Source organism: Argopecten irradians, chromosome 3 (genome assembly GCF_041381155.1).
Source record: "Argopecten irradians isolate NY chromosome 3, Ai_NY, whole genome shotgun sequence".
Lineage (NCBI taxonomy): Eukaryota > Metazoa > Mollusca > Bivalvia > Pectinida > Pectinidae > Argopecten > Argopecten irradians.
Genome location: NC_091136.1, coordinates 36,194,832 through 36,209,831, shown reverse-complemented (window position 1 = coordinate 36,209,831; position 15,000 = coordinate 36,194,832). Strand labels below are relative to the sequence as shown.

At 34.8% G+C, this 15,000-nt stretch overlaps 1 protein-coding gene across 6 annotated transcripts in view; it reads left to right on the top strand.

Moving 5' to 3' along the window:
- The first annotated feature begins 318 nt into the window (after nt 1–318).
- Nucleotides 319–15,000, top strand: part of LOC138318417 (uncharacterized) — a 31,753-nt gene continuing 17,071 nt past the window's right edge. Inside the window, exons 1-2 of one of the 6 annotated variants that reach the window (XM_069260747.1) lie at nt 319–423; nt 8,014–8,397. In XM_069260747.1, the coding sequence (XP_069116848.1) occupies nt 8,187–8,397 (211 nt within the window). In that variant the 5' untranslated portion in view covers nt 319–423; nt 8,014–8,186. Of the gene's footprint in view, nt 424–633; nt 996–4,275; nt 4,405–8,013; nt 8,398–12,751; nt 13,541–13,806; nt 14,019–15,000 lie in introns of those variants that run through there. The other 5 variants (XM_069260753.1, XM_069260745.1, XM_069260748.1 and 2 more) reach the window with 5 other exon arrangements.

Below are 15,000 nucleotides of genomic sequence, written 5' to 3'. Positions count from 1 at the left end.
TTTATGAGAAAGATATTTTTATTAAGATTGATAAATACAAGATTATTGTGATATTTCATAATTTATATAAAAAAAACCACTGTACCAATATTGAACCAATAACAGGTACTGGTGTAATGAAGGACGTACACTCAAAATTAAAATACATTTCTGTATACAGTTGTATTGTATGTGTATACATGAATTTTATCATACATAAAATAAGTAATCAAAGGTTTAGTTTAACAAACACAATAATTTGAAATACATAAGTTAATTTAATAGCAAGTATACAAACTCTTTATTGAAAAAAGTATTTTCTTACTTTTGTTAAACTAGTTGGTGAATGCCATTCTAATTGGGTGGCGGTGATGGCGCGGATCAGACACCAGTTTGTGGAGGCTAGGCCTCGGGCCAAAGCATGTCATCTCCTATCCATTACAGGTGAGTAACCATGTCACCTGTAGCACCAGACAGGTAGTTGTATTTACCTGTATAACTGTTACCTGTCATGTGTGAGAAGGTGTTTGGTGGAGTTCACAGAGATCCATTACCTTTAACCTCACCTAAAACCTTTGACCTTACTGTAAGGTGTTTTGGTAATTCTGACAATATCAGTGTCTGAATCAGTGTAATGTTTTTGTGTATTGTAAATGATTTTGTCTATATGAAGTTCACATCATTATTATGACCACATGAGCGATCAAGTGCATCGTACGGAGAACCTTTTATGGAGTATATGTTAAGTGTATATGTGTCGCCGTATGGAGGAATTATATAGATGATATATTGGGAGAGTGACTAGAATTTACAGTAATACAGAGGTACATTCCCCCACAGAATCATTGATTGTGCTCTACATCAGCTGTACCATATTCTGTCCTACTGTGGCACAGTTTATACCATTATAACAGTCATACATAGTTTGGCTGTTGTATATTTGGAGATGTACATGTAGTATTGGCTCGAGGCAAAGAGCACGGCAAACAAAACAAGTGGAATCTATTGTATGGTAGGTATATTTGCATTGTAAGGATATGAATATATGTTTTAAGTCATGACTCAATATTGTCAAAATTAAACTAGAAGAATATTTTCATTCAAGCATATATATCATTAGCCATATACCCATGTACATGTATGTACCGGTAATAAACACTCCTTTATTCTGTCATAAAGATAACGTACATGCAGGGACTTTGTCATCAATGAATGTATTATTTATTTGTTTATTGTTCATTTTTTATCATTATTTGAAGGTTACATTAAAATGATACACAATGTAGTATTCAATGAGAAAAATGTATTTTTACTCGGAGATGGCTCTCTGCACAATGATAGCCCCTCGAAAGCTGAAATGTTAAACAATTTAGATCTGTATTTACGAAAGATCGCCCAAAGGAAACTATTTAAACTGCTCCAAATCTACAAGGTGTCAAATTGAGGACAAAATTGAAGCAGGCCAACGACGTGCAACTTGATTCATCTTTAATGATTATAGCAGAAAATCGAGCGTAATTGCCATGATGGAGAAATAGCATCTCACTCCACTGGCAGAAAGATGACAAGAATGTCGTCTCATCATGTTGTATAAAGTTATCAACGGCCTAGTAGCAATCCCCTCTGAGAACTTCATCACCCCTAATTACTCGATAACAAGACAAAAACACTCAAATCTTACAAAACGATCACCACCAGCAGTGAAATATTTAAAAACAATTTTTTTCCCTGGACCATCAGAGTGGAACAACTTAAGTAATGTACATCTGTGTGACATCTGCAGATGTGGAGGACTTTCGCCTACACCTCCAAAAATGTGACTAAATCCAGCAACTACTACTCCTGAGCACTATCTTCGGTATTGAAGGCAGCTCAGCTACAGATCTTTTTGGTTAGTTTGTTAGTTTCAGGAATGTATTGCTGTAAATGAGAAGCAATTCAGCAATGATCAATGCCCACTTGTTGTAGGAGACACCGCAAATTTTATGAAACACAGCAGTCATATGTAGGCAAACACAGCAGTCATATGTAGGCTAATGCTCAGAACTCAAGAAGTTGTCCAATCATAAGTTCTTGATCTCCCTTTAAATATATATATCATATGTATAAATGTGCTGTCCCTTTAATTTCCATGCTTCGTTTTGGTGATATTATGAAAACCATTATCTATGTCAATGAGGATATGATATTGATATTCTTATTCTTGGATGGTTTTGACACCTCAGTATCATCAATCTATAGACTATACATTTCACCATGAAATATCATTGGTATGTTATTTAACTTTACACACATGTGCATGATCACAAATGACATTTACTGAAGGAACCTAAATAGAATCTTTGTAAGTCTCTATATCTAACTTATCTTTACCTCCCTTGTATATACTGACAAAATGCCAATGTGCATTTCAATACCCTACAATAACTGGTAACATGTGACTGTCTGTTGGTGACATAATATATATATTTGGCCAGATTGGAACTTTACAAATAAAGTGTGTCAAAAGAGTGTTTTCAAAGTAGGTCCATAATGATTTGAAGTGGTATTTCTGTTGAGTTCGTTCAAGTTTTATTTTCAAATATATATATGTTCAGAACCAAAAGGTTAAAAAAAAAAGTCTGTTGACTATGTATAACAATTCATTTTTTTTTTTCATTTTTTTTTTGGGACTTTTTAAACATTGTCTACTTCAGTATTAACTTGTCTAAATCAGATTCTGTGATCAGCATAATTGACTGGTTTAGCCAAGTTCCAGGTTTTAATTACTATAAACTATTAAATGCCATACAATTAATCTGAAATAGACAGGGATCTGGATTAGATTAAGTCCGGATAAGACAAGTTGTATTGTATAACAAATCATCAGTTATTAACTTACTTTTATTCAGTCAAATATTTCAAGTCTGTGACTCAATTTTAATTTTAGGTAACATCCGAGCAAAGCAAAATGAAAATCCTTTAGATATAGATTATTTAGATCTTTTGTACCAGTACTTTGAAATTGTAATTCAAAATTGTAATTTACAGTGGCTGAGATCAAATTAGTTAGATATACAAATTAGTTAGAATAAGATATACAAATTAATTAGGTAGATATACAAATTAGGATATACAAATTAGGTAGATATACAAATTAGTTATACAGTATATACAAATTAGGTAGATAAAAATTGTGATCAATTACCAGTACATAATGTCATGCTATGTATACATTCAACTAGATACATAGATACATCCAACTAAATATCATGTATAGATATATTGCATGCTTGTTATAGTTAAATTGTTGTCTGTCTATATATATATTACCTGTTTGTACTGTGATATTTTTACATATGTTTGTCCCAAGAAGAGTACTACAGTGCTAATGTTATTATATTCTTCATGTATGTGACTCTAAATAAAACTTCTTGACTCTTGATGTTTTGTACAAAATATATACGGTATATCTAGGATATATTTTTAGATTTCATTAAAATTCTTGTATGTTTTTATAGTATATTCTTTTGTCGTAATTAATTTGAGATAAATGTACTAGTATCTTCATTTTATGTACATCTTTTCTTGAGGTAAAACAAGTTTATTTTGTTTGGATTATCTTTCTTGGCATTGTTTGATAGACACTTCATTCAATGGGTTTCAATTAAGACTACGCTGTACTAAATATATGATATTATGTAAGATTTTTTTGCATGGACAAAATCAAACATGATGGAATTAGCCACAAGGGTAATTTCTCTAACAATTATGATAAGACTTCAAGGAAACACAGCTAAAACTTTTGGTAAAATAGTGTTTATACTGGATACAAATTGCCATAATACCATATGATATAGGTGTAGTACTAATAGTACATATTACCAATTTTGGACTTATTAATCTATTGATCTGTTTCATGTGCAGGATGCCACTAGTCTGTGGAGCTATTATTTTTTGACATTTAAAGAATAAGTACTAAACAGAGTGTTATTATGTTAAATTATTATGTGATATATAAAAATCAGCTTCAAGTATGAAAGCTCACATGTTCACAATTGAGATTGAAAAGATAGCTGATTACTTTAGATTACATTAAAATGCTGAGGATCCATGGGAACCCTACTGTCTAGTATGAAATGTTCATGTGCACAAATTAGTTTCCCTTCAAAATATTTGCTGCGTAATATGCCATTATCAACTTTTGTAGCTCGGAGGCTGACCTTATGTAGAAGTGGTACATACAGCTGTACTGGGAAAGGTTCTGTTACATGTATACAGCGATATGTAGGAATGTTTACAGATGTAAAATGTCCATGTATCTGTCAGCAGCAGTAACATCTGGATAGGGAGCTGGTCACACTCCAGGATTCCATGTTTGTTTCTAGCACCATTGTTATTCCAAAGTTTTAAACGTATACAAACTTCTTGACAGCTTGTTGACAGGTACAGTGACATTAAACTTGTTTTAAAATGATATTTATTCTGTAATGTTTCATGTGCTGGGAGAGGGAGCTTACAATTCTTGTTCATTTTGTTACATTATTTGAAAACATTTGATGTTGATATTTTTTCAACATTTAGATACATTGATCATGAAGACTTTCTATAATTATGCATTTTCAATGAACTGCACATCAGTTCTCATCGTTAAATTACCTGACAGACAGACATATAAACATATAGAATTACTCCCTTCCCCTTCCCTGACATCAAACTGGAGATGAGAGGGGGGGCATATTGTTAAGCATCCATGTACATTGTACATCCCATTCCATCATGTTCACTCCCACTTTGATAGTGGTGGGGTAGGAGCATTTTTAGGTCATCTGACCCAAAGGGTCAGGATGACCTATAGTCATCATTCACCGTCCGTCGTCGTCCGTCGTCCGCCGTCCACCGTTCGCCGTCTGCCGTGCGCTGTGCGCCGTGCGTAAACTTTTCATTCAAACAACTTCTTCTCAATAACCGTAAGGCCCAAAATACTCATATTTGGCCTGTAGCATACTGGGATGAAGGGCTATCAAAGTTGTGAAAATAAATGACCTTGACCTACTTTCAAGGTCACTGGGGTCAAATAGGCTAAAATCTTTGAACAACTTCTTCTAACTAACCAAAAGGTCCAGGGTACTCATATTTGGCCTGTAGCATGCTGGGATGAAGGGCTGCAAAAGTTGTGAAACTTAATGACCTTGACGTATTGTCAAGGTCACCGGGGGTCAAATTGGCATAAATCTTTGAACAACTTCTTCTAACTAACCAAATGGTCCAGGGTACTCATATTTGGCCTGTAGCATGCTGGGATGAAGGGCTACAAAAGTTGTGAAAATTAATGACCTTGACCTACTTTCAAGGTCACAGGGGTCAAATAGGCTAAAATCTTTGAACAACTTCTTCTAACTAACCAAAAGGTCCAGGGTACTCATATTTGGCCTGCTGCATGCTGGGATGAAGGGCTATCAAAGTTGTGAAAATAAATGACCTTGACCTACTTTCAAGGTCACAGGGGTCAAATAGGCTAAAATCTTTGAACAACATCTTCTAACTAACCAAAAGGTCCAGGGTACTCATATTTGGCCTGTAGCATGCTGGGATGAAGGGCTACCAAAGGTGTGAATATTAATGACCTTGACGTTCTTTCAAGGTCACAGGGGTCAAATAGGATAAATTCTTTGAACAATTTTTGTTAACTAACCCAAACGTCCAGGATACTCATATTTTGCTGGTGGCATGCTGGGATGAAGGTTTACCATAGTTATAAAAAGGAATTACCTTGACCTTCTTTCAAGGTCACAGGGGTCAATTAAGCTAAAATCTTTTAACTACACCTTTTAATTAGCCGAAAGGTCCAGTAGCATGCTGAGATAAAGGGCTATCAAAGTTGTGGAAATGAATGACCTTGACCTACTTTCAAGGTCATGAGAGTCAAATATTCCAAAATCTTGAATTTTGAACTTCTTCTCAAGTTCTACCAGTGTGATTAAGCTGAAACCTGCATGAAATGATCCTGACATGGTCCCGACCAAGTGTTGTTATATTTTATGTCGATCCAAAATCCAAGATGGCTGCCACAGATAATCCAAGATGGCTGCCACAGATGCCATCTTGAAAACACATTTTGAACTTCTTCTCAAGTTCTACCAGTGCAATTTAACTGAAACTTGAAACATGAAATGCGGCTGATATGATCTTGTCAAAGTATTGTTATATCTCTGGTTGATCCCAGATTGAAGATGGCTACCATGACACCATATCTAATTATTTTCCTATACAGCTGTTGCCAAGATAGTCAGATGACCGTTAAGGCCCTTGGGCCTCTTGTTGTATCATGTATTACCAAATGATCAACACCTTTCAGTCCTGTTGAACCTAAAACTGGTAAACAACTTGTTCTGTGCCAAAAAACTCTTCATTTAGATTATAACCATAGGAACTACATAGGGAACCTTGTAGTCTTTGTGTATATATATATATATATATATATTACATACTTGTGATGTAATGGATTGACATCCTCAAGTAAAGGGCAAAATGAAGTGTTAAATTCAGGGTAAATCATATGATACACCTTAATTCTAATGCATTACCATAAACCAACTGATTTTCGCAGCATTTTTATTTCAATGTTTTCTGGAAATTATTTTCTGCCTGACATGTACACCAGATAAAAAGAAACTGAACTATTGAAACATTTTTGACCCCTTACCGCGGGTATGTGGGGGATGACATATCAAAATTTGTATTTACTATGAATTGTGGGAGTCTGTGCACAGTCAGTTGATTTTAATGGAAGACTATGTCACTGGGTCGAGACGATATTCACTCAATTATACGAGAGTCACATGAATGTTTGTAAGAGGTCCTCGATTTCCGTGTCAAAAGTACAATTAAGTACGTAGAAGCCTAATGCTAAAGGGGACATGTTGCGAGATTCACTTTCATTGTGTTTTTGTAAAGGTCATGTAAGGTCAAAACATTACTCAATTGACATAGAAAAGTGTGTTATCATATCCTGTTAGCCCATCTTAAGTAAGTACTCTTCTTCAATTTAGGTGACTTAAATTGTGTTTGTGACGACCCTATCACACACCAAAAAGTCAGGTCTCATGTCTTTTTAACAAATAATTCTTACCACATGGGGTATACATTTTCATGAATCAAATGCGTTAACCTCTTGAATATTGAATACTATATTATGTTTTAATGGATTATGACAACAGCAAGAGATATAATTGTTTTTGTTAATTAAGGATTTGAGAGATTTTGCGTCTGTTCTAATCCTTCATGGTGAAAATTCACTAGTATTGTAAATTTATACATGATTTTATCTGTGTCAATTTGTCCTTTTAAATTATACCTATCATTTAAAACAAAGCTGTGACATCATTAAGATTAATAGTTGTTTCAAATTCTGTACTTTATCTACCGATCATGTGTACATTCATACTACCATATATATGCATCTGAAGTGTTCGATATTTTCCACAAGCCAAGTCCACCTCTCTTTTGAGAACCAAGACCTTAATTGTGACAGGGTCATGTAACAGGCCGTTTGTCAGTAGTTTTTCACTCTTTTGAGAACCAAGACCTTAATTGTGACAGGGTCATGTAACAGGCCGTTTGTCAGTAGTTTTTCAGTGGGAACTCTGGCTTTCCTCTACTGGTCATTGATGATCATGAGTGCTTAGCTATTGTTGTAACAGAAAAGTGTTTAGATTAAAATGTCCTATACTTTTCCCAACAACAGAAGCTGACCACCAACACCTAGAACATACAGGTATATATGCCCTTTATATCTGTTGTTACCAAACCAGAAACACAGATTAAAATAAACTTATTTCTTCAAAATTAAATCAAGTTTGAAAATGAAATAAAAACGATTGAATGTCTTGGTAAAACCTATGCATACAATTATCTTTTTATATCCTTGTGAGTACAGCAATTTATCGTGGTCTGAATCAGAAAAAAAAGAGATGTGGTTTAAATTATTTCCTGTTGTGGTTGTTTAGAAGGTAAAACATGATTGTAACAATGATGGACCTGTTAACTTTCCAGGTAGTGGAGAAGGACCTGTGGCCAGTGAACCCTAACTTCACACTAAGGCTAGTGCATCTCACATGGCTGTAAATTGGATGGAACAAACTCCATTCTCCCTGTCTTAGCCATAGTGTCAAATCCCAAGGTCATCTGAGGTCAACAGTCTCTGTGGTCTTCATAGCAGTGTAATCATGGAATATGATAAACCCAGAAGTAGGAGTTCTGATGGTGGTCAGGGGATCGCCAATCAGGGGGTGGACATAGAGGACTATTTACACCCTGACCCTCAGGGTCAAGGTCAGGACATGGTCAAGATGACCTCTGTTCCACCCAATAAGCCACATGCTGTGCCTGGTCTAAGATACGTGAAGAACAACCCAAAGGCCAACCGTTTTGATTCAGGTAAATAATTTTCATCTTCTTTCGTAATTAACTGGCTTTGCTGTCTGTGTAATGTCTTCTGGTGGAGTGTCTAACTAATAAGACCAAATTAAACCCATTCAGACATTTATGATGCATGCCTCAATATATGTAGAATTCAAAAATGTGTTCCCGTTGATTGTGCTGTTTGTGAACCTTTGCCAATCTTGAAGTTATGTTTAATGAAACATGAAGAGCTACAATGTATCTATATAGATTTAAATGTGTCTAGATTCCAGCGTTCTCCTCATCGTGAGTTAGATCATCACATATCTACATGGTGTCTGTGTTATGTATTCCAATGAATTAAATTGTCAAAGAACTGATGAAAAATGTAAAACTAATACTTTCTTCAGATCGATGTAAAGAGATAGGCTGACACTGAAGCTATACAGTGTAATATTTGTAGAGAAACTGTCACACTGATGCATTGGAAGCTAATTCTTTGGGCTCGTTTTTGTGAGGGACCTAATTGAGTTGTGTATTGATTTTGTGGGAGTCCGTAACCTCCATCTTGTGTCTGTCACCCCTCTTAGCGAGTCACACAATACAGATACCAGGGATGATGTTCTCTTGGTTCCTGACAAAAACACTTAATTGGTCATAGCCATCTTTGATGGACCAGGACACACTTGTTAAGTCTGGTTAGCTTGACAAACTCCCAGCAGTGTATATGTTTTACTAACCAATACATTTTATACACAGATCTAGACCATTTTTGGGGCCATGGTAACTGAGTCAGTGCTAGTTGCCAGATACTGACCACTGGTTGGTGGTTTTTCTTCAGATACTCTGGCTTTCCTCCACCAACAGATACCTGGCATGTCCTTAAAAGACCCTTGTTGTTAAATTTATTATAGAACGTAATTTGTAAAACTAGAACTAACCAAAATAAACCATGGTTGTAATGTAATTGACTTATCAATGCCTGTCCCGCCCTGGTTTGTACCCCTTTCATCAAACGAAGAGGATGCATGTATGTCTTACAGTTGACATTTCAATGTAACAACTGTTCAGTGAATTGTCCATAAATGGTGACTGTTTCAGTGTAGTATCAATGATAATGGATCAGGTTTTATTGTTTAATGGTGCAATGAGGAATGCTATGGGAGATAACTCTAGTACATGGTTTCTTTTCTATTGATTCCATTAGAAAAAATTGTGAGCAGTCCTATTTGGCAACATTTGCTGATCAAAAAAGCCCACAAAGAATGAAAAAATGGAGAAGAAGAACTAGAATTTCTATGATAAATTCTTGATTTGAATTACATAATTATACCATATGTATATATTGTAACATATTTAAAGCATTGAGTAACCTTAATTAGTAGCTAGTTTTGCTTCATATTTGAATTCAAAATTATAAATCACAGAAAAATATCAATGTTTTTACTTACACGCTGTACATAAGGCCAAGTTGACATGTTGTTTGGTTAAATATAAGGTATACTATTACATTGACAGTACTGGGTACATACAGCTTGTTTTTCTGTCACCAGGACATATATTGATCCAAACTGAAAAATGTATGGGCGGACAGTGTGTATTTTCATTTCATGGAAAACAAAATTGTTTGTACTCTGATATCATTATTTGTCAAGCATTAACATGCATTTCAATTGTTTACTGAAAAATGATCATACACACCTTTGTTTAATTCACCCCTAATCATACATTTGAACTCTTCCTGTTTTAGAGTGGATCAGTTCATTATGAAATTAAAATCGTGAATGGGTTATTTCATTATATTACTGTGGTGAATGGGTTATTTCATTACATTACTGCTAGCTGATGACGGTGTCACGGACGTTAGTGTTTTAATGTTTGTGTGGGTGAGGTACCTGTTTGAAAGGTACAACGGATGTCTATATAAAGAGATCTCCTTAAAACAGCTCACCAATCATCCTATTTTGTGTAGATATATCCCGCCCATAAAGATAGTAATCTGCTGATTGATTCCTCTAACTTAGCCACAGAGACAGAAGAGGATTCCTGTTCAGACAACACTAGCCAATAGAGTGTGGGTGGCAGAATTGATCTATATCAGACATTCAAAAGACAAACGACAGAATTAGTCGAACATGGTATGTTAGTCGTTTTTGTCACAATCAGCAATTTCTGGAAATAGATTGAAGTTTGTTAGTAATTAGAGAGACAAGATCAAATGATCTGGGGTAGATTCAGACAGAATTAATAGCTTCATCTGTGCTATTTCAGAGTATTTCTTAAATACTAAAAGCAGTCATCGTTGTTCAATGAATGAATTCAGGTTTTTAGTTTTTCTGTTAAGAAAACAAAGCTGTATTATATAATAAAATGACTTAAATCTGGTTTAAGGTGTACACCATTCTATCCTTAACTTTCCTCTTATGGATTGTGACTACCAACATGGAACAGATTTCTGGTACTAACTTAACCAAGTATCAATACTAGTGGCATGGTTTTACTCCTGGGCCCAGTTTCATCAATATTCCTTAACCTAGTTTTTCCCTAGGGAGAACATTACAAAAGTTAAAGCTCCTTAACATAAGATGTTTTCCTTACTTCTATATAGTAATGTTTTTTTATGGATAGTTGATATATATGTATTAATTCAAAGTTCAGGAATTCCTTAGATGATGAAATTGGGTCCTGTACATACAATCTTTGGTGTCATAGAGGGGTGCTGTTGGCAATTTCTTTTGAATAATTTTCTGACTACATTTGTATATGATCTGATATTAAAACCTGTGGAATTGTCAGATTAGTGTGAACCTTCTATACTCATAAGCTATAATTATCAAAGGGATGACTTTTAAACAGTTAACCCACAGAAGATGTGCAATGTAACAAGATTATCTTAATCTTCACCCAAACGTGATAGATATCTCTTTAAAATGTTACGGGGGTATTAGATGTATTCCAAGGTGATTCCACTGACCTCCTTCTTTTGGATTTTAAAAAGTAAATGTACAAAACTTTCCACAAATATCAAGATTACTTTAAAAATTTTGATCATGACAAGTGACTATAAGCTCAAAATTTACATTAAAATATAAATTTTCAAATAACAGCATTGTTATATCAGGCGAATGCATGTGAAATTTGAATTTCACTACAGTATGTAGTCTGTATACAATCCTTTAGAAATTTACTCAAAAATATGTTTTATTTTTCAATGTTGAAAATGTTTATGACAATGACCGTGTTTATACCAATATTTACCTGTAACTCCCTCCCCATGTTCCTTTTCATACTGTCAGCAAATGACAGTGGACAGTGAGTGAATTAGCTATGGCGCTGTAATGATAATTCAATATTTCACATAAAAGCCCTTTTATAATTATTCTAAACTTCACTGGTACACCTTATTTCACAATATTTGTGGATCGAACGTACATGTATCTGTGAAAATGGCAGGCAAGTCCTTTAGATTTATTAATGATAGCTACAGGTGGGCCCTGTTACTATACCAGTATATTAATACACTAAGTGGGTATCTATTCATCATTGTCAGTATTAAACGTTACTGGCAAAGATTTCAGTGAAATATTTTTGTAAAATTTTAACTTTAATATATAAATATTATGTTGTTAACTTTATAGCAGTTTTAAGATTTGTCCAGCATAATTATTGAAAGACAGAATTTCATAATGGACTGGTCTAGTCTTTGATTTAGAAGAGTCTTAATTTGTCTCCAGGGGTGGAGGAGTTAAGTTACATTGAATCATCATGTCTAACGTAGATTTTAAAAATAAAACTGAATACAGATAAGACACATTTCAATTGATGCCTACTACTTGTCTTGCATGCCAGTTAGATCAATCAGCAAAACTGCACACTGTAGAGGAGCAAGCTCCTGAAATGAATCTCAAGGCTGAATAGAAATTATTCTTTTGTCACTATTCTCAACTAAGGATTGTGATAAACTTTTTCCATATGTCTGGATATAAATGAGATCATATCCAGTTTTATTGATATTTCAAGATTGGATCAAAACCTTCGCCCAGACGCCCACCAATTCCAAAAAATATTTTATACAGTGATTTGTTCCATCAAGCAATGAGGTTACACAATGTAGCTGAAATATAACTGGTGTTGTTTGTTAGGTTTTCACGTCCATGATCTAACTTAGATGATGTAAAATGATATTGATTTTGTGTTGAAGTTCAATATGATGTCTTTTGTGATAAGAGAGTTGGTCTATCCTACCTCCATTGTTACACCCCACACCCTGACAGGAGATTGTATAGGTATGAAGCCTGGCTATATAGTGGGATACTGAGGCTGACTAGGAATCAAGGCTAATGCTTAGGCACGTGTACTAACAGTGATCACTCGCCCACTCCAACTGGTCCAACTTCATACAATTGTTTGGTGCCAAATTGGACTAGCTGAGCGTCCCAGTAGATCTGTTGTGTGAGGCAGCTGTCCTAGTCTTTGTACCTCTGATAAAGGTGTGTGTTGTGTACTGGGGTCAGCCTTTCTATAGACATTTGTTTGCTTAGCCACAATCTAGCCCACAGTATCAGCTACCTTACAGTCGTTTGGCTAAAATACTAGTATTATTACAACCATGTGTACACTGTGATTGGGTCACTGGTTTGGTATTTTTGGTGTTCTATTTTTGGATTAAGTACTCATTATAGACTTCATGGTTCCAAGTATGAAATCGGAGAAAAGCAGTTGGATTTTCTATTACAAATCGAAGATCATTAGATGGCAATTGAAAATGTGAGCAATATAATGGATTAAAATCATGGGATTGGAAAAGAAACTTCACTATTTACCAACCTGTGATTGATTTATATAGGTGTCCGGAGATTTTACGAGCGACATTTGTATTTTGTACTCAGAGTAACCTAAATACAATGGAATTTGATAAATATCTCTGTGGTATATATGTCTATTAACTTGAAATTATGGAGTGTAAGATCAAACACAGTGTAGAAAATACTTATTAAATAGGATATATAGTGCGTATCACATGGTTGCACCTAACCAATGGGGACGGTATGGTATAATGGTAGGCCCTACCTAGAGTTGTTGCCGGAAAACACCCCGTTATCGGGACGGTGTATAAACACAGGAACACGAAACAGCATGGAGCCACCTGAACCCCAGGATCCACTTCTGGGGACACCAGGTAAGCTAACGAGATTTCCTTACCTGGGAATCTCCTTTTTGGAATTTGAATTATGTTCTTTGTGACTTGATTATTTGATTTCTTTACTTGTGTTAAAGTCTACTTAGGTAGCAGCTGTACTTGTATTGTGTCATTGGCCCAGTATGTCAATACCTGTATTGTATACATATGTTTAGATATGTATACCTGTAATGCACAGGTAAGTCAAACCAGTCCAACCTGGGACAAAACTTTATAACCGAGATAAAAAATCTTTAGTACAACTTTCTCTGTCAGGTTGTTAAAGTTTAAGCACACAAATCAGTTTGATGTATGCTTATAGATGAGTAAAGTGGATATGCTTGACTGATTTTAACGTCCTTCATTGGAGTAACATTCTATAACGTCACGCTGATGGTGATATAGTGTACACTGCTGTAATACAGGGACATGAATTACAACTACATGTGTATGTCGTCTCATCCAAAGGACACAAAAGGTAAATACTTGTTAATCCATGGAGATACAATGTTTGTGATTCACCTTATTTCAGCTGGTCAAGGCTGAACAATTCTGAATTGATTCATTTTATTAAACTACATATTGAAAACTTTTAATTTATATATCCCCCTTCCAAAAGTTCTCAGCTGTAAATTAATAAAATTAATTGAATTAAGATTTTTATGAGTCATCCTACCTTTAAAGGATACATATGTTGTATCAGTCAAAAGACACAGGAACTTTACATCTACAGTTCTCAATTGGTTTGATCATAACCTAATTTAATTAACTTTGGGTTTTGATTTTGAAAAACTTGTTAAATAATTTACATCAGGATGTTGCCTTTAGATTGAAATTTTATTATTAAATTTATACATATACTTTACTTATCGGTAGGTAGTTTCCATGCTTGACCTATGATCCCGGCTACTATAAGGTTTGATAAAATTAGGTAGATGCTTTATTCTCAATAGGGGTCACATTGGCCAAGCAGTTAAGGTGTCAAACATTGAACAATATCAGACTTCTTAATTCTTAAGCTTGTATGTCATGAGTTTGAGACCTACATGGGCCAGTTAATGGCCTTAGCTGTGGCTGTAGGTCAGGTATTTTCCTCAGTGAACTCTGACCAAATTTGATCTAAAACCAGTGACATATCCTTTTTTGACCATAGTTAAGTTGTTAATAGAATATTAAACACAAACCAATTTAAACTTTAGTTTGCAGTTTGTCATTGTTTGTAAGGTATAAAAAATAACACTGAATTCTAACCACAGGAGACATATTTATTTTGTGGTCTAGCAGACAAAGCAACGTTAAATGTTGTTCACAAGCTTAAGGTGTGTTATGTTTGTGTTAAAGTCTTTTTTCTGGAGCTTGACATTTTAACATGCGTAGTTCCCCCTTGGAAATTCCAAGAAGTTGGCATGTATTACGGATAACTTCATACTTGAGTTGCAGGGAAATCATGCCTGTGTACA